Source organism: Lactuca saligna, chromosome 4, assembly GCF_052625555.1.
Source record: "Lactuca saligna cultivar CGN05327 chromosome 4, ASM5262555v1, whole genome shotgun sequence".
In the NCBI taxonomy this organism is placed as follows: Eukaryota; Viridiplantae; Streptophyta; class Magnoliopsida; order Asterales; family Asteraceae; genus Lactuca; species Lactuca saligna.
This window is the reverse complement of record NC_136420.1, coordinates 198490489-198511727: the sequence shown is the minus strand read 5'-3', so window position 1 is coordinate 198511727 and position 21239 is coordinate 198490489. Positions and strand designations below refer to the sequence as shown.

Below are 21239 nucleotides of genomic sequence, written 5' to 3'. Positions count from 1 at the left end.
TTACGTGAACCCATGGAGATTTAGGCCCAAAACACACTAGGGATTGGGTTTTGGGAAAAGGGGCTTCACTAACTACTCAAATAGTGAAACTTTATGAAATTATGGACCATCACAAGCCTAGATCTGAGTGGCAACCACATATCTAAGCCTCTAACTCGAAGTAGCTCTTAATCATACCAAGAATGCCCCAAAATTTCAAATCATAAAAGATCTAGATGCAAAATAACCCAAGCAACTGATTATTACCTCCAATATAAGCTCCAACTGAAGTGGATCCCGGATCTACACCACTCCTTTGCAGCAAGCCTTTAATTCCTCAAGCTCTTTCCCACCAATTTCTTCTTCCAAGCTCCAATCTCCTCAATAATGAAGCCTCACATAAAATTAGGGTTTCTGGAACTCTTTGGGGGAATAAGAGGCTGGGAGAAGGACTTAAAGTCCTTTAAATAGGGTGCAAACCCTAAGTTTAGGGTTTTCCTCATTCCAGCACCAACTCATCGAGTCCAGCTTCCGAATCAGCGAGTTGGTCACTTAATTTGTGACCCAAACCCCTCCGACTCGGCAAGTGAGCGTACCTACTCATCGAATCCTTCTTCGAAGTTAAAATTTAAACCCTCCACTTCTTGTTCCAAACTTTAGATGTTACAATGATCTTCTTTTTCGTTTCTCGTATGATTTCCGAACCTATGAGAGTGCTTTCAGGAATGCGTCCTTTAGCTAACTGGGTGTCACCCACCTCAGCCCAGCACATAGGGGATCTGCACTTCCGGCCATAAAGGGCTTCAAATGGGGCAGCCTTTATGCTTGTGTGATAATTTTTATTGTAGGAGAACTCGACAAAGGGTCGATGAGTATCCAATTCCTTCCCAAAGTCTATCACATAGGATCGCAACATATCTTCCAAAGTTTGAAAAGTCCTCTACCTTTGTCCATCGGTTTGCAGATGGTAGGCTATACTCCTGTCCAGCCTTGTTCCTAGGGAACTTTGTAGCGACTGCCAGAACCTTGAAGTGAATTTACTATCTCTATTAGAGATAATGGATATTGGGATACCATGCAATCGTACGATCTCCCTAATGTATTCTCGTTAGTTTCTCCATCTTTTTAGTTTCTTTGATCGGCAGAAACTGTGCGGACTTTGATAACGTGTCTACGATCACCCAAATGGTATCCACATCACCCGTTGTCTTGGGAAACTTGGTTATGAAGTCCATCGTGATCCACTCTCACTTCCATTCGAGTATTTCCGGTTGTTGTGGTAAACCTGAGGGTTTCTGGTATTCGACCTTAACCTTGGTGCAAGCAAGGCATTTACTCACGAAGGTAGCAATCTCTTCTTTCATGTTAGGCCACCAGTATAACTTTTTGAGATCCAAATACATCTTATCTGAACCTGTGTGGATAGAATATCGAGTGTTGTGTGCTTTTGTCATGACCAAGTCTCTGAAACCATCGTGTTTCGGTGTCCAGATCTGGTCTATAAGATATAAGGCTCCGTCACCCTTGACTTCAAAGTTTTTATCCATCCCTCTTAGGAATTCGCCCACCACATTTCCAAGCTTCAAAGCTTCTAGTTGAGCCTCCTTAATTTGTGTGGACAGATGTGAATGGATAGTCATAGTCAATGATTTGACTCTACGACCAGAGTATTCCTTCCGACTTAGGGCGTCAGCTACTATGTTGGCTTTACCGGGATGATAATGAATTTCGCATTCGTAGTCATTGAATAGCTCTACCCACCGTCGTTGTCTCATATTGAGCTCCTTCTGGTTGAATATATGTTGAAGGAGCTTGTGATATGTGAAGATAGTGTTTTTTGTACCATACAGGTAGTGTCTCCAGATCTTCAGAGCAAATACCACTGCTCCTAACTCCATATCATGAGTGGCGTAGTTGACCTTGTGTGTCTTTAGCTGTCTTAAGGCATAGGAGATCACCTTACCTCATTGCATAAGAACACAACCAAGCCCTTGGTTGGATGCATCGCAATAAACCACGAAATCTTTTATCCCTTCTGGGAGGGATAGTATCGGTGCGCTACATAAGGCTTGTTTCATCGTTTGGAACGATTTTTCTTGTTTTTCTTCCCAGTTAAAGGCCACGACTCTCTGGGTCAATGCAGTGAGCGATATTGTGATCCTACAGAAATTTTGAATAAACTTGCGATAGTAGCCAGCGAGGCCTAGAAATTGATGAATTTCATTAGGCGTCTTCGGTACTTACCAGTTCTCAATGGCTTTAATTTTGGAAGGGTCCATGTAAATTCCCTCTTTGCTAACCACGTGACCTAAGAATTCGACTCTTCGGATTCAAAATTCGCATTTAGAGAACCTCGCATAGTGTTTCTCTGTTCGCAGCGTTTGCAAGACTTGTCACATATGTTTACAATGCTCCTCCTTACTACGTGAGTAGATAAGTATGTCATCAATGAATACAATGACGAACTGAACCAAGTAAGGACGGCACACTCGATTCATTAAATCCATGAACACTGCGGGCATGTTTGTCAATCCGAATGGCATTACTATGAACTCGTAGTAACCATAGCGAGTTTGGAAGGTTGTTTTGTGAACATCTTCCTCTAGAACTCGCAACTGGTGATACCCGGATCTTAAATCAAATTTTGAAAAGTAGCTTGCTCCTTGGAGTTGATCGAACAAGTCGTCTATGCGAAGTAGAGGATAGCAATTCTTGACAGTAAGCTTGTTTAGTTCTCTATAATCGATGCACATTCGAAACAATCCATTTTTCTTCTTTGCAAACAAGACCGGTGCTCCCCGAAGTGAGAAGCTTAGTCTAATAAAGCCCTTGCTGAGCAGTTCGTTCAGTTGTCCGGACAGTTCCTGCATCTCAGCTGGTGCTATCCAGTAGGGCCAGAATTCGTGCCTTTGACCCATGGATATAGTGAGAAGACTCACCTTGCACTACTGAATCATACAGAAAACCCTTGGCTATTGGCTGATAGATTCTCAAACCACCAATAACAAAAAAAAAACACCCAATTAACAATTGAGTTCTAATCCATAACCATAACTCCATACCTGGGGTAAAAATACCATTTTACCCCTAACCTAACCATGCCCAAAACTATGGCCCAAACTACAATCTGAAAGGCCCAAAGGCCAATTAATCAACCAATGGCCTAATTTTCCAAATTGGTCCCAATCCCTTACATGGGCCTTAACTTAAACCCCAACCATCTTTCTGGTCCAAAACATTTGGCATTCTGATGGCCTATTAGCGCATAATCATCCAAAGCCCAATAATGGCCCAATTTTCAAAATTAGGCCCAAAACTCTCCAATGGGCCTTATCATAAAGCCTAATAATTTCCTTGGTCCAAAACCTGTTTTCAGATGGTCCAGGAAGTCCCACAACAACTAAGTCCAAGAAATGGCCCAACCTGAGGCCCACAATTGTGAAGTCTAATCTTACTGAGTATGCAGGGCGTACTTAATTGTACACTGCGCGTACTCGTATAATGGCTTGTATGATATGCGTATAGGATTGTACACCCAACATACTCCCTCTTAATCCTACGTTTTCCATTAATCACTTAATGCTTATCCCATAGGTCTAAACCACAAATCTGAGTCCTAAACAACATCTAGACCCATAAAGTCACCGACTTGGTGACTTTGCACACACCAAATGGACCCAACCTTACAATATAACACTCTATTATCATGAAAATGGTCCTAAATCATGCATGGATGGATTTAGACCCGAAATATGGCAACATTATGTCACAAGGACCAAAATAACACCAAGAGTGGCAACTCTAAGCTTCATAAACGATATGAACTCAACAGATCTTAACAATGGAACCAAAGAGGTTCCTAAACTCAAACTAAAAGAGATCTAAGCTAAGAAGCATCAAGTTGAAGACTTTATACCTTAAATGAGTCCCAAATGTTGATGGGATTTTGGATCCATGAGCCCTTTACTCCTCTAGTGAAGCTTCAAGGATGACCACCTTCCTTCAATGCACCAAATTCCACCTTACAAAGACCTTCTAGGCTCAAAACACACAATCATGGATTTAGGGCTCGATTGCAGGGTAAGGAGGACACTGAGGCTGATAAAATGAGGGTTTTAAGTCAATAAGAATGCTTAAATAGTGGTCAACCGCAAAAATTAGGGTTTTTCAAGATCTGACTATACGCCCCCATGTACAATTCTGTACGCCCAACATACATCTTCGGATTCCCGGTCAATATCTTCGCATGAGTAGGCTAAGCGTACCACTTAGTACACCTGGTGTACTCACTTCATTGCTTGTACAGTAAGTATACCTTGTTATACCCCCTGCGTACTTCTCAACTCCTTAACCATAAATACTCTGACGATCATAACTCCTTTGATATAAACCCAGTTCCGATGATCCTTATATCTACATAAAGGTACCGAGATGCTCCAATTGAAATCCATTCATACTTATCAAACGATATCCCGGACGAACATCCACTTTCCATAAAAACCCAAGCTGAAAAATTACCAAAATACCCCTTTGATTTCGAAACACAAACTGAATACCGAACTATCTGAAATACCTTAACCACTCCAACTGAGACCAGAACCCAACTTCTCGAGGGTCTGAAGCCTGTTAATACCCAGTCCTTTGATAACCAACTCAAAACAGAAACAATGTGAAATAGGATGTTACAATAAGTTTAATCCTAATTATATATTTGTCGTGTTTTTCTTTTGACCTCTTTTCTGTCGAGTCTTCTTCACTCACTGCTTTTGCTTTTCTTCTAGTTTTTCATGAAACATATAGATATAGATATAAATCACAATCGATAAAACAATGTTATTATAATAATGCATTCATTGTTATTAATAGATGTTAATTACATATGATTAAACATTTTTTGCCAGGATGTTTCACACATTATTATTTAATAGAAAATCACATGTGATTTAACAAAGTTTTGACAATTAAACACACATTGTTCATAATAGATATTATTTGCACGTGATTTAATGTACACAATATGTTAATATTTCTAATCGGTTGTGATTGAATTATACCTTTATCTTTCTTTTCTTTGGATATTTTTTCAATTTCTTTTGTACCCTTTATTCCTTCATCTTCAGGGTTCTCTGAAAACATATATAATCAGAAAATCACATATCATTAAACCAAGTAAGCATTTAGTGTTCATATAAGATCATGTCAAAGATCATATGCTAATCACAACTAATTAAACAAAGTTGTATATAGAATCAAAAAATTGGATATGAATCAAATCAAGTCATAATAAATAAATATACAAATTTCATTATATACGCTAATTACATGTGATTTGAACCATAGTATTGTATTTTTTGTATATGTGAAATATTGTAACATATGCTAATCACATGTGGTTAAACATTAGAAAAACACATAATTAAACCAAATAATGATAAATAAGCATGTATTTTTTATAAAAGATAATAATGATATGTGATTGAATCCCTTTTGGTACATAAAATGTACATTTTCCAACTATTTTTCTTGGTGATTTTCTTGTGATTTCTTTCTTTGCAAGCTCTTTTTTTTCTGAACTATATAAATAAAGTTATAATTAATTATATATGATTAAACCAAGTAAGCATTTAGTGTTCAAATAATATCATGTCAAAGATCATATGTTAATCACATGTGATTAAACAAAGTTGTTTTTGTTTTTGGTTTAGGGATCTCTGAGATATATAAATGTAGATATAATTAAAACATTGGATATGAATCAAATCAAGTAAGAATAAGTAAATATACATTTTTCATTATATATCCTCACTGCAGGTCATTGAACCATAGTATTGTATTTTTGTGTATCTAAAATATGGTAACATATGCTAATCACATGTGGTTAGAGAATAGAAAAACACATATGACTTTCTTGAATCCCTTTTGGTACATAACATATAATAATTATATGTGATTAAACCCATTTTGGTACAAAAAAATACCTTTTCCAACAATTGTTATTGGTGATTCACTTGTGATTTCTTTATTTGTAGTTTTTTTCTGTGTAGGCTCTTCTTTTTTTCTTTTTTTTTGTTCTGAAACATACAATTACAAATATAATTAGAAAATTATATATGATTAAACCAAAAGCATAAGGTATTCATAACAGATTTTAAATCACATGTTGTTAAAAGATATCAATCACATATGCTTAAACAATATTATAAATCATATATTATGTAAAACATATGTGATTGAATATCTTTTGTTCTTATAATTATATATGATATAATTATACCTTGTTCATTTTTCTACTTTTTTATCCACTCTATATTTTCTTATTCATTGACTTTCTTTTTTTCAGTTATTTTTCCTTTGTAAGTTTTTTTTTTCTTGTAATTTACTTTTATATGAGATATATAAATAAAAGATATAACCAGAATATCATATATGATTAAAACAAGTTATGCTATAGCTCTTTTTTGTTAATCACATGTGATTAAACAAGAGTACATGATGTTTTATGGTAATCGTGTGTGATTAAACAAGAGTGTAGGATGTTTTAAGTGTATAATCATATGTGATTAATATATACCTTTTTCACTTAATCTTCTGGGTGATTGTTTTGTGAATCCTAATTTTTATCTGATATATATAAATATAGACAATATTAAAAAAATCATAATTGATTGTTCATAACAAATGGTCATGACATACAATTAGATATATTTTTTATTTATATATTAGATGATACTCATATTAGACAATATCTTAATAGAAAATTTTCAGTAACTTGTTCAACATCAAAGACTAGGTTTTTATGTATTGGCTCCTCTTTATTGGTTTCTGAGAAGTACAAATACATGTATTATAAGAAAATCACATATGATTAATCCAAGTCATGAGAAATAATAGTATGTAGTTATGCTAATCATATGTGATTTACAACGTAATATTTACCTGTATCGGCTGTTTTTTTATCACTTTTTTTCTTTTGTATGTTTTTTCATATGTTTTTGGTTTTTTCGCATGTATAAATCGAGATTATTAATGTCATAATTATCAGTAAACAAAATAAATACTCATTAATGAAAAACACAGCATAACAATAAAAAAACCTACATAAAATGATAGATAACAGTTAAAATATACTATTATTCAAGTTAAATTAGTCCGTATATAATGACAAATGATTAAACGATAACACTTGATAAGACTTGTAATTAAACAAAAAATAGAGTAAAATATTCCCAAAAAAAGGTACATAAAACACTGGATAACAGTTAAAATCGAGTGAAGCATAGCATAACAATCAAAAAACCATAGACAACAGTTAAAATCTATTATTATTCAACTTCATTAGGTCAATAGTCAATCGATAAGACTCGTAAACGAAAAATAAAGTAAAAATTCCAAAAAAAAACTATATAAAACACTCGATAACAGTTAAAATCGAGTGTTATCAAGTAAAATCATTTAAATAACAGTTAAAGTTGAGTGTTATCTACTAAAATCTTTCAATAATTGTTTCTATGTTGAAAACAAGGGACGAAATGTCAAATAATAGTGTAAAACTCATATTACGATTATTGTAAGTTGAAAAAAAAATCAAGAAATGTGTCGGTTTTTACCTTGATCTGTAGCACTTGATCTCGCGAAATCAATCGTTGACGACATTTTTTTATTGTATCAAGTTTTTGGTGTTCGATTCAACGATTATCGACGAAGATTTAGGGTCTTTGGTTCAGAAAAGTAGAGAGAGAAATTATGGGGAACGAGTTGTTATCTGACGAACGAATACATTTATCATATTGCCCATGTGTTTTTAAATTTCTTTTAACTTTGCATCTAGTTTTTTATTTAATTACAAAAGTGTCACCATGCAAATTAAAAAAAAGATTTTTGTTCTCAAATATTCTCGTAAGAAGAAATGTTCTCGATTTAATATATATATATATATATATATATATATATATATATATATATATATATATATATATATATATATATATATTATACAAACTTATAAAGCTAGCATTTTTTCTTGAATCTCATGCATTTGAAACCCCCATTCTTTTTTCCTTTCACCACATTCATTTGAAACTCCCATGACTTTTCAATTTCTTTATAATAATAATTATAATTTGGTAATTAGGTTAAATAAATATCATATCTAAAGTGTAATCATATATAAACTAAATTTCAATATTAAAATAATATCTTTAATTCTACTTATAAAATTATGTTTTTTAACTTTTAACACATTATACTTAATTTATTAATTTTAATATATTGTTGGATGTAAACCATTATCATTTTAAAGGTATAATTTTTGAATAATTTGTATAAAATACTTAAATTATTAATTAAAATATAACATTATAGGCTCAACTTAAGTATAAATTTTATTTAACTTAAACAACCCAAATATTATTTTATGAATAGTTTAAAGTGACAAATTGTAGTGTCTTTCTAATAATGATTGTAAGTTGGTTAATAAGGTTAAATAAATATCAAACCTAAAGTTTAATCATAAATAGACTAAATTTCAATTTTAAAATAATATCTTTACTTCTATTTATAAAGTTATGTCCTTAAATTTTAACATATTATACATAATTTGTTAGATTTAAAATGTTGTTACATGTAAACTATTATCAGTTTAAAGCTACAACTCTTGAATAGTTTGGACAAAATACTTAAATTGTTAATTTAAATATAAAATTACAGTGTCAACTTAAATACAAATTTCAATTCCATTAAAAAACCAAATAATATTTTGTATATAGTTAAAAGTGATAATTATAGTGATAAATGCAAAAACTAAATTGTAATATCAATTTAACTAAAATATTTCCTAAATATGTTTATATAATCGTTAAAAAATTTCAAATAAGTAGCTTAAAATAGCTTATAATAACAATAGTTAAAAATAACTCTATATAAATGATTATATTTTTACCTTTAAAATTAAAAAATAATGTTTGATGTTTTAAATAATTTATAATGATAGAAATTAAAACATTAAGCAAATAAATTTTAAAAATTTATTTAAAACTAACAACTATAAATAATATTATACCATATATAATATTTAATTTTATTGATGTGTAACTCGCAAGTAGAAGTCATTCAAACGATTGAGATTATAACGTTATAATAGATGTATATATTATCATATAATTCAAAATAATCAATATATTATATCAAATTAATATACGAATTATTATATCAAATTTAACAACAACGTTAGTGTTATATTTTAAAAAATATATCTTTGTAAAGACTTCAACTATATAGGTGTTTCTGCGCATTACAATGTCAGCTCAAATATAAATTAAAGTTCCATTTAAAAAAACTAAACAATATTTTGTAAATAGTTAAAAGTGATAAATTGTAGTGATAAAAGCAAAAACTAAATTGTAATCTCAATTTAACTAAAATATTTCTTAAATATATTTTTATAATCGTTAAGAGTTTTCAAATAAGTAGCTTAAAATAACTTACAATAATAATAGTAAAAAACATCTCTATATAGATTATTATATTATTAGCTTTAAAATAAAAAAACAATGTTTGATATTTTAAATAATTATAATTATAGAAATTAAAACATTAAGCAAATAAATTTTAAAAAATTAATTAAAAATAAAAACAACTATAAATAACATAAAATCATATATTATATTTAATTTTATTCATGTGTAACTCGCGGGTAGAAGTCATTCAAACGATTGAAATTATGAAGCTATAATAAATGTATATATTATCATATAATTCAAAATAATCAATATATTATATCAATTTAGTATATACAAATTATTATATCAAATTTAAAAACAACGTTATTGTTATATTTAAAAATCATATATTTGTAAAGACTTCAACTATATAGGTGTTTATGCGCAACGCGCGGACGTTCACCTAGTGTATATATATATATATATATATATATATATATATATATATATATATATATATATGACTTTCTAATAAAAGAATCCTAAAAAGCCACAAGGCATCTTTTTAGACTATATATTTGCCACTTGGTAGTTTTTGGTTCACCTATGTTTTAATTTCCCGCTCATTTGAGTCTCGATCAGATCAATTTGTATCACAAATAATCAGTAAACGTTATTGCTGTTCCATCTATTTTCTACTCTCTAAAGTTGGACATATTCAATCTATCCCACAAAATCAGGATTGATTAAATCATGATTGAAATCAACTTATCAACAACCATCTCCTATTGTCTTAGTTTTCGTCTTTCGCTACGCCCTACGACTCTCATGCTATAACCATCGTTTTACTCTCTCCATATCTCTATGAAAACCTTATAAATTTGACTCAACCACCACCTTACCTTCGTTGCTACACCCCACCATTGCCTCTGCTAATCTAAACCAATATCCAGAATACCACAGTCAATACCACAACACCACATCTCTTCCACCATCACAAGACTTCCATCACTAACCAACTTTTTGTTGTCGTCTGTATCACTTCCTTCTCAGTCTCATTTACTTGCAATTTTTATTCCTATTCATGCAACATTGGGTTGAAGGTAACATACCTCTATTTCTAATTAGAGGTCGATAGGATTATGAGTACTCGTCCGCTCTTTTTTTTTTTCAAAATTTTCCAAAGAAAAAGAGTCGTTCTTTATTTTCTTTTCATTATTGTTGTATCATGTTTTGTTTTACAATTAGTATTTATCAAAGTTCTTGGATAAAATAGTCATTAACTTGCAAGCATATTAGGTGTTTGTGAAAATATCTCACATATAGTGATGGTCGAAGTGAAGACATGCTGCTTAAATTGCATGCAACTATGTATCTATGTTTTTCTTCTTTGGTCTACTAAACCTAAGCCTAATTGTGATTGTATTGGTTCATCAAATCACCACAATTATAATTGGATACGGTTCTTTTCAATTACTGGTTTATTTTAGATTTTTATTACATTTCCTTACTTATAGTATAAGGACTAAGTTTAATGATCTAAATGTAGTTTTATCTTCAAAGATTCGTCTTCACCTCCAAATCGGCAAAAAAAAAATTGTTTGTGAGAGGCGAACAGATATATCACCTCAAAACCATGTTATTTAATTCAATAATAGAATCTAAATGATATAATATCCATGTAATTTCTTTATATTGATAAGTGGAGGTGAAGATGATTCAGGTGTGTTTTATTTTTTCAAATTCTATTTTTAGAGGGCAATGATTTTTTATTCTTGGCTATTCCAATTCATAATTGACGGTAAAGATCCAAGTTTGATCTCTTTTTACAGGAGTTTTTGATTTTTGATGACAACAAACTCATAATGTTGGTGTTTGTTGGAGTACATTGATGATTTTATCAAGATGTAAGTTCTTATTAATCTTCACTAGTATATAAATTTTAAAATAAAATTATTAACAAATGATTATAGAAGGTTATCATTCGATTGCTTAATAGTTGTACATCTAAAAATGTAATTAGAAACAGTTTTAGATAAGCAAGTTTTTCATTGTAGAATCTATATTGCTGCATGACATAATCTTTCAATTTTGTAACATATAAAGCTTTCATATATTTCCTTTGTCTAGGGTTAGGCGGGGATGAAACACGTACAACTATCTTTTTTTTTTTTCAAAGTACAACCATTTTGTTACTTTGCCCTTTTTTATCCTAGATACATTTAAGTTATTTAAATCCTCCTTTGAGATTATGTTGATTTTTCGGGATAACTGGTTTGTTTGGAAGCATGATCTAAATTGATAAATTTATAAATAAGCAACATGCCCATAAGTGGTTTTCATGAAAATGACAATTTTGATTTTACTGTGTAACAAGGTAGTATAACATTCTTCACAATATTCTAATGTTTGTAATTTTTTAATGACATGAATATGGCTAATGTATCATGTATGACAAGTGTATTTGATCAGGTTATCCTTCCCACATGCTTTATGTGATAACATACACCATTCACTATAAATAATTTGTTTTAATCTCTCTTCTGTGGCATACATTGCACAAATTGGTAGATAGAGTGAAGTATAGCTCTACTTTCTGCAATTTTCTACTTTATCTACACATGTTATATTTATTATCTTATGACAATGTATCTGAATTCTAACTTTTAAACATACCTAATGACTATGTAGTTAACAAATTAAAGAGGAAAATATATTTAATATTTTAAACACATCACAAAATGAAACATAAAGGATGAGAAGTACATCCACATCATGTTACATATATTAACATGTTATTAGTTCGGTTTTTAATTTTACAAAATACTACCAAAAAAATGAGCCAACAACTTTATAGTACCAAGTATAGAAACAAAAACGTGTAACTAAAAGGCACAATACTAACAATGTCAAATTTTATAGAATTTGTAGTATTTACAAATTTATTATTAATGACTATATTTTCATAATTATCAATATTATTTTTATTTATCAACCGTATAATAAAAAATAATGTTATTTTCTATGTTACATTATTATGTTTATTTTACTTATCACATTAACTTATGTTTACTTATAATCCAAAATAAGTTGTATTTTTTTTGTTGACATTAATTATTATTATTATTATTATTTTTTTGTCTATATAAAACCCTATAAAAGACTCAAAATACTTTTTTTATTTCGTTGACAAAAACAAAAATGTAAATACAAGATTCCAACCGAAGACATTAAATTCAAAGGTTCGATTCCTTAACCATCTTATACAAACTACAACTTATGTTAAGACTATACATATTTAATTTATAATATATACATAAAATAATTTTTTTTATATATAAACTAATACGAAAAAAATCGATTAGTTACACAGAACCCCTCAGGACACTCATAGGTCGGCCTCAGCCATTATTACATATGTGCTTGTCTGTCTTGATAATCTAATCATCATTGATAGTTCTTCAATTAGTGCTTGTTAATAAAACTTATCACAACTCATCAACTCAATTGTTCCACTAACCTTTGTAATAGATTATAAAGAAAAACAATAGCAAGAACAACAAAATACCTATAAGTTTCCCCTAAACCTTACATTTAATTAATTTCATCACCACTAATCATATGCTAACATACAAACAAATCATTGTGCTTATTTACGAGAAAACAAACAAGAAATTAAGACGCGTTTTAAGTACTTCTTACGTGTTGTTTACCACAACATTTCTTGATCTTGATCGCCTCAACTCCCAAGGCCTTAAGCAACCCTTTAATGGAGACTGCAAAAGCAACGAAGACATCGAGAGTTGTCTCTGCCTCGATGATAGAAAACTAAAACTACCGCTTCTTAGCATTTGCTTCTCGGTCTCGTAAGGTATGCAATGTTGCACGGCCGAAACTCTAAGGGCTTCGGGTAACACACAGCTAAATACTGACCCTAAAAATTTAGAAATAGCAATGTACTTTCATTAATTTGTTTATCGTATGATTATACTTTCATTTCTTCATATTACAACAACATATGAATTAGAGCATTGTCATAAAAATACTTAGCTATATTGAATACTATAGTTTAATAGATTTTGGAATGTATAATGTCTTTATAAGTAAAAAAAAAAAAAAAAAAAAAAAACTCCGATAAAGTCTCAATATTTTGGATCAGTTTACCGTTTAATCCAAACTTTTATTTTTTGAAAAAAAAAAGTCACAATTATTTTATATTTTGCGAAAATTAACGAAACAATCCTTATTTTTTTTTAAGTAGATTATTGTATAAAATTAGATAATCCGAATTTTTCTGTGCAAAAAATAAATATTTTGATTAAGCCGTAAACTAACCCAAAATATTAGATCTTTATCGGAGATTTCCTAAAAAATAAAAGAATTCAAAATGATATATTTGGGTAGAGTGTTCAAAGAACAATGTCTTAAAAAGAGGAAAAAAAAATGAAAGTACAAATACGTAAATGGGATGTTACAATACTCAAAAAGGGAAACTATGTTAATGTTACCATTTATACCCTCCTACTTTCTTTTCTTCCAATTACAACATAATCTTTAAATAATCTACCAAATTCGATTAATTTCATCAAAATACAAACCAATTTTAAACAACTTAGGTTATGCTTATCGTATTAACTGAAAAGCTAGCTGATAAAAAACGACGTTTAGTAAAACTAGCTGATAAGCTAGCTGAAATATGTAAAATGACATAAATAGACATTTAAAAGAATATGTTTTTTTATAATTAATTAAGAATATATATGAAAAAAAAAAAAAAAAAAAAAAACTTCTGAAAGACTAATTTAAGTAGCTTTTTAAAAACTAACTTAAACGCTACTATTTTCACTTGCCAAACACAACCTTAATAAGAAAAAAAATAATAATAATAATAATACAATGCTTTTCAATATATATATATAATATACAAATAGATAAAAGTTAGTTACTATTTATAGAAAGTAGAGGAGTGGAAAAGGAAAGGAAAGAAAAAGTTACCGAGTTTAGCAAGCCGGTTGACCCACCCGGGGATTTGTTTCCCGGTTAAGTTGTAAGAAACATCATTACAAAAATGGTTGCAGTTTTTCACAATTAAGTGATACGTGTCACCATGGTATTTAGCAGCATGAAGCTCCATGAATTCTCGAACTTGCATAGGATCCAGACACGTGGTCCCAATTAATATCGACCTCCTAAATTTAAACCCTGGACATTGTCGAGGCTCAACCTCAAACACCCCACTACTTGGATAATCATGAGCCCCAAACGCATATTCCACTCCATGAACTATAACAATAATAATATATTTATCAACTTAGTTGTAGAAATGTAGAACCAATCGAAACTACGTCGTTTTGAGTGGATATGAAAATAAAATTGGATAAAGTAACCAAAGTATTGAGTATTATTTATTACCTTCAACTCCGGAATGGAAGATTCCGAACCCGGCCCAGTAAGCGTATCCATTCATGGGAGTTAAATCATAGACATTGAGATAAACCGGGGAATTCCCTTGACCATATCCGGATTTGACTTTTGGAAATAAACAAAAACAGTTGGTTGACTTTTCTTTGAATCGAAAAGGTGAGATTGATGTTAATCCCTTCTTTGTTATCGACTTCATCATGTATGTTGAAAATTGAAATTAAAATGTCATCCTGTATTATATATAAAAATACAAAAACATCAAGAATATAATCAGTTGTAAAAACAAACAAACATGAATAGTGAAGATATGTAATCATTACAGTTATGGCACTTTTATGACTTTTTCTTTCACTGTAGGTAAGATTTCAAGAAATGGCCCCACCTACATTATAAAAAATGCCAAAGAACATCAAGTGAACAACTATTGCTAGACTAGCAAACTGCAGATATGTCCTTTTCAAGAAAATGTTCAAACATATAGGTATGTAGGTGATATTATAAAATTTCTGATTTGCATCAAGGTGATGACATATAGCATAAGTTTTCAATACTACAACCCTAAAGGATTAGAGTTTTTTAATAAAGAAAGAACATAAGAAAGGTATAAGAGGAATTAAAAATGGATTCTTCATCCAAGGTTACAGGAAACTACAAAAAGAAAAAAACAAATTAGTGGGAATACTAGGTGGTAATTGAAAAAGGAGTGTTCATAATGTTCTGACAAATGAAGAACAAGTCACCCTCTTGTTGTGAAAGACCTGATTGCACTTTGAAAAACATAACTTATTGTAGAAATTTTGTTAGAAATTTGCCCAGTTTTTTGTGTGATTGAGAAGACTTGATGTATGTTGACTTCTTTATTATCCGAAGTTTTGAAAAGTTAACACCAATCTTCTTAAAAGCAGCAGAAAACTAGGGACCATAAGGAGAAGAAACAACTGAATGACGATTAGCAAATCTAGGTAACTGAAACTGTAATACGCAAAATCAGAGAGAAAAAGAAGAAAATGTATTCACAGTTTCACACAGTGCTTGAGAATGTCAGAAATGAAAAGAGAAAACATGTTTGACTTCAAAATCTGTAAAACAACGAAGCTATCTTCAATGAAGATACAGTATGCCATATTATTTTCAAAACCTTGAGCAGAATTTACTCCCAAATTTGGAGTTTTAGGCTATGAATTTCTAGGATTGAGACAAATACATCGTTCGACGAGCCTAAATTTGCTGAGATTTACAAAATCCGGTCGAATTTTTTAGATCTTGCTGGTGAATTCCACGCTAACAGAAAATATTACAGAAAAAAATAGCGACAATAAACTAGATTAAACATTCAACAATCGATATATCAAACAGATCAGTTAAAAGAAATTAACAGCTGAATTCAAAAGGTTAGAATGGTGAAAATCCAGCAAATGATGAATCTACTACTAGTTGTGAAGCGAAAACGAATTTGAGAAAAATCAAAAGAGCATTTTAAGGGGGAGAAATCGAACTTACAGTGCATAGCAGAAGAACAAACACGAGCAGCAACTAGAAAGATCAACTAGTTATGAACAATTTGGTGTGAAGATTTCTCAGGCGAATGATAGGAGTGAATTATTTGATACGCCGAACCTTGAGGTTTGAGCCGATTCACAAAGACCAGTAGGCGCATGAGAGAGAGGGGCAATGACAGCCTACACACCTCAATATCTCATCGACCATGGAAAACAGGCGCTCGTTTATCTAGTAATTTGGTCCAGTCTTAGAATCCAACCAGTCATATTTATTTGTAGGAAATTATATTTTGATTATTTTTTTATTTTGATACAATCAAAATCGATCATATCAAATTTTAATATACAAAAAATGAATCTTATTGGTTAATTATATAAACATATAATAGACAAAAAAAAAAAAATAAAAAAAAAATAAAAAAAATAAAAGAGTCGAGAATTTATTAGAAATTTGTCGTTTGTATTCCAAAAAAAAAAAAAATTTGACAAAGACACGTCCAAAATAGATTTTATTGGAGTTTTGGTTTTTTTCCGGAGTTATTAAATTGATGATTTATCCTTCTTAATTTGTGTTTTTATTTTTCTTTTATCACAATCATTATAAAAACACAAAATGAAAAACAAACTCACCCCAAACTTAATCCCTTCTCTTTTTATGGTATTAGACTTGTGCTTCCCATTCTTCAAATACCTCCCTCTGGTAAACACCACCACCATGACCATCCACCCCAACACAATTTTTGCCCCGAAACCACCATCATTCTCATCGAAAACCACCGATAATATTTGGAACCACGATTGAGATATGGATCTGTTTGTATTGATCTTCATCGCGATGTGGAGAGATAAAGAAATAATGATTTGGGAACCCTAGTCCCTAACATCATCGTTACTATCACCATCTTCATCAAAAGCCCTAGCATTATCGTTATCTATCGTCGAGCACTACAACTCGACGATGGCAACTAGAAACCGACGTTGTAGCTAAAAAACCCTAGCATTATCTAGTATTGGAACTCGAAGAACACAACAGAACTCTAGCATTATCCAACGTCAACTGTGATGGTGTCGCCTATTTTGTAACACCCCCCTCTGGCACGTATCACAATATTGTCCGCTTTGGGCCACTCGGCACGAGGACTTCCCAGGGGGTCACCCATCCCGGTACTACTCCCGCCCGAGCACGCTTAACTGCAGAGTTCTTATGGGATCTGCTGCCCTCACGGCTTTAAAACGCGTTGTGATAAGGAAGGTATCCACACCCCTTATAAGGAATGCTTAGTTCTCCTTCCCAGCCGATGTGGGATCAGGTGCAACCCACCTTCAAATCTGTCACACCCCCAAACCAAGGATGGCGGAAACGTCCGGGGGTGGAGGACTTCATGTAGAGTATCACAACAATGAGTATAATAGTGCTCAAAGTAAAAACAACCACCATAAATATAATTGCAAAAGTTACACCAAAGTAAATGTTTACATCTTTCAAAAGCAATTACATTATGATGACAAAATAATTTGTTGACGGTTTAACGTCCCATCCTCAAAGCGATGAAGTTTTCCTGTTTCACTGATTCCCTGAGAATACAAGTAGTTTTAAAAGTGTCAACACAAAGGTTGGTGAGTTCATAAGAGTTTTGTTTGAAGTAGAAACCGTTTTTCCTTGTAAAATCGATATAGTTTGATTTCCAGAAAATCCAATATTTTCTTAGTTAAGTATGAATAGAAATAATCCTACATGATGCATTAATGAACCTTAGAGCAATCCGTAGAGTTCCTCTATAATCGTCCAGCGTATAAAAGTTATATAAGGGTTAACTTAGATAAAACGTTGAATATAGTAGGTCTGCCCCAGGTCCACAACCCAACGAGGAACAGGAGATGAGGCGGGCACCACCAATTCTAGGCCAATCATGACTAAATTCTTATATGACTCAAACATATACGCTCAGCAACTATAGCTGAAATCTAACAATTCTAGAGGAAATATAGTTTTAATATCATAATAACTTTGTATAGAGACCCGACGTTTTGTATTTGTACCCCTTTTTGTATAGAGACCCGGTACTTTGTATTTGTACCCCTTTTTGTATAGAGACCCGGTACTTTGTATTTGTACCCCTTTTTGTATAGAGACCCGGTACTTTGTATTTGTACCCCTTTTTGTATAGAGACCCGGTACTTTGTAATTGTACCCCTTTTTGTATAGAGACCCGGTACTTTGTATTTGTACCCCTTTTTGTATAGAGACCCGGTACTTTGTATTTGTACCCCTTTTTGTATAGAGACCCGGTACTTTGTATTTGTACCCCTTTTTGTACGAGTGCGTTGAGTGATGTATCATAAACTATACCTATTATAGTTTATCTAAAATGTATGTAATATGTATGAATTCTTTTATGGAAATGTATTAGTATTGTGAATTTATCCAAACTATACATTTTATAGTCTAATAATACGTGTTCAAAAATGAATGAATAATATTTAATATTTAATATGAATGTCTTAATTCCAGTTCATAATGATAAACTAACACGGAAACACATTCAAATATTAGAACTTATGATTATACACTTTGCTCAACATAATACAAAGTGTTACGATATTTACATGCTGTTGGCTAACTTTAGCCATTCTGCCCTGTATTTGGAAAAATCATAGAAAAATCATACGAAGTCGAAAACTAGATCCGTAAATTCTGAGAGTTCACAAAATGTGTCTAGTTTGCTCATAAATTTTATCTCAATTTATAATGACCTCTAACTTGGGTGAAAAAGTCCAAGATCACAGACTGGTCCGGATTGTTGTTCGAAATGATAGGCAGTTTTGTAAAAATCGCCATAAATTGTAGAAAAATCGTATGGAGATGTGCAAGTAGCCATTTTAAAGCTAAAAACTTGAACTATTTGCACCTTGTACAGTTTTGAAAACAAAAATGTGTAAGATGCCCAAAACAGTCCGTGAATGGAGTTGAACTTTTCTGATGAAGGCTGTTAGAAAAATCTAGTTATGTTCTTAGTGTTTTAACTTATATTCACCCCCTGAAAACTTGAGAAATCATGAAAATGTAGGGGTATGAACTCACCTTGAGTGATTTCAGTAGATAAGTGTTGAAGAAGGAAAGTGTTCAACCCAAGAACACTTGAGGAAACACTTGAAGATTCGAAGATTAAGAGTGGAAGAACACGTGAGATCAGCCTTGAATCTCGAGTTTGGAGTGGGAAAAGTTTGAGAGAAAGTGGTGTTTGATACTTAGTGAAATGAGGGCAAATGAGAGGAAATGAGGAGAGAGGATGAATAATCAGCCCTCAAAAACGTGGGAAGAGGGATAATTGAGTGGAAAAGACATTGATGTGACCTAGGTAAGGTGGGGAGGTATGGCTGGTCATAGAGTGGGTGTGGGGTGGTTGCTTGTGATCATACGTCTTTGGACTCAAAAGTCAAGAACAATGTCTTATAATAGTCTATGTGTGTGTATCTCTTTAAAAATTCTGCAATTTCATCATTTTATGACCCCCATTTGCGAAGTTGAGTATTTATTTCCAAAAATGCGAAACTCCAGGGACAATATTTGAAATCTTCTGTTTTCTTCCCCAATTCGCATTCTACTGTGAAATACTTCGCATCTTCATTCTTACACCCTTCGCATCCCTTCGCATTAATCACCTTCGCATTTTATGACCCCCATTTGCGAAGTTGAGTATTTATTTCCAAAAATGCGAAACTCCAGGGACAATATTTGAAATCTTCTGTTTTCTTCCCCAATTCGCATTCTACTGTGAAATACTTCGCATCTTCATTCTTACACCCTTCGCATCCCTTCGCATTAATCACCTTCGCATATTATGACCCCCATTTGCGAAGTTGAGTATTTATTTCCAAAAATGCGAAACTCCAGGGACAATATTTGAAATCTTCTGTTTTCTTCCCCAATTCGCATTCTACTGTGAAATACTTCGCATCTTCATTCTTACACCCTTCGCATCCCTTCGCATTAATCACCTTCGCATTTTATGACCCCCATTTGCGAATATTAACCCAATTGACTTTGAATTGACCAGAATATGACGGTTGTCACATATTTCATCGTCGCCTCTAATATAGAAACCCTAGATCATGACTTGCCATTTTTAGGTTTGCAAATCTATTGTTCTTCTTCGGGGGTTTCTATAACTTGTAGCTTAACATTGTCGTCGGAGAAGAAGTGAAACAAATTCGACATTGTAACCCAGACTTATGTGTCATCATCGGAGTCGTTGTGTCGTCGCCACCTAGGCAAACACATTGTGTTTTGTAGAAATCCGATGGTGGTTGTAGTGATGAGTGGGTAGGGGTAGACCTTTGAACGTGACTAGTGTTGTTCCAAATCAAGACCTATTGAATTGTGTTGAGATAAAAATCTTTAAGATCGAATAGATCTTTGAAACAGGTATATAAAGAATGTAAAGCAATACTCAAGAATGGATTTGAATATGTCGAATGATTAAACTTTCAATCCTCAGCAGAGCTCAATGAAGAACTTCCACTATAGAGGATCCTAGGGTTACAAAAAGATAACTTCTATAATTACACCGTAAAACCCTGATCTATCGTTACGTAAAAGATGCATGCAAGCATCTATAAATACACAAACCCTAGAAAATAAGATACGGATGGACAGGCCCATACCGCATAAAGGATGGGCTAGGAAGCGAGCCCAAGACGCAACACCAATAACCCAACAATCTCCCCCTTTGCATCAATTGAGGCGAGACTTTACTCCAGCTTGCTTGCCCCCGCAGCACTGGCTTTCTTGACTGTCTTGAACAGGCAGGGAATGATGGCAAGAAGTGTTTGACGGAAGTGAATGTACCAGTTTATCATATCATTGAAGTACTTTTTATCACTATCCGTGTTCAGCTTG

General features: G+C 32.1%; 1 protein-coding gene and 1 pseudogene across 2 annotated transcripts; both read right to left on the bottom strand.

Annotated features, from left to right (window-relative positions):
* LOC145040424 (potassium transporter 5-like) overlaps positions 1 to 7632 on the bottom strand; it is a 45830-nt pseudogene extending 38198 nt beyond the window's left edge.
* Positions 7633 to 12901: 5269 nt separating this feature from the next.
* Positions 12902 to 16588, bottom strand: LOC145043230 (deSI-like protein At4g17486). 2 transcript variants are annotated; one of them, XM_078991811.1, is made up of 5 exons: positions 16341 to 16588; positions 15161 to 15222; positions 14829 to 15070; positions 14412 to 14699; positions 12902 to 13350 (listed from the first exon to the last, which is right to left on the bottom strand). In XM_078991811.1, exons 3-5 carry the CDS (start codon positions 15037 to 15039, stop codon positions 13115 to 13117), a joined length of 735 nt encoding a protein of 244 aa, XP_078847937.1. In that variant the 5' UTR covers positions 15040 to 15070; positions 15161 to 15222; positions 16341 to 16588; the 3' UTR covers positions 12902 to 13114. The 2 variants fall into 2 exon arrangements, with proteins under 2 accessions (XP_078847937.1, XP_078847938.1); XM_078991812.1 differs by lacking the exon at positions 15161 to 15222.
* Between the last annotated feature and the right edge of the window lie 4651 nt (positions 16589 to 21239).

Coding starts and splice junctions, on each gene's coding strand:
- LOC145043230 (XM_078991811.1), bottom strand. CDS start 15,039: ATGATGAAGTCGATAACAAAGAAGGGATTAACATCAATCTCACCTTTT. Junction 14,700..14,828: donor CTTCCATTCCGGAGTTGAAG/GTAATAAATAAT, acceptor TTATTGTTATAG/TTCATGGAGTGGAATATGCG. Junction 13,351..14,411: donor CAACCGGCTTGCTAAACTCG/GTAACTTTTTCT, acceptor CTAAATTTTTAG/GGTCAGTATTTAGCTGTGTG.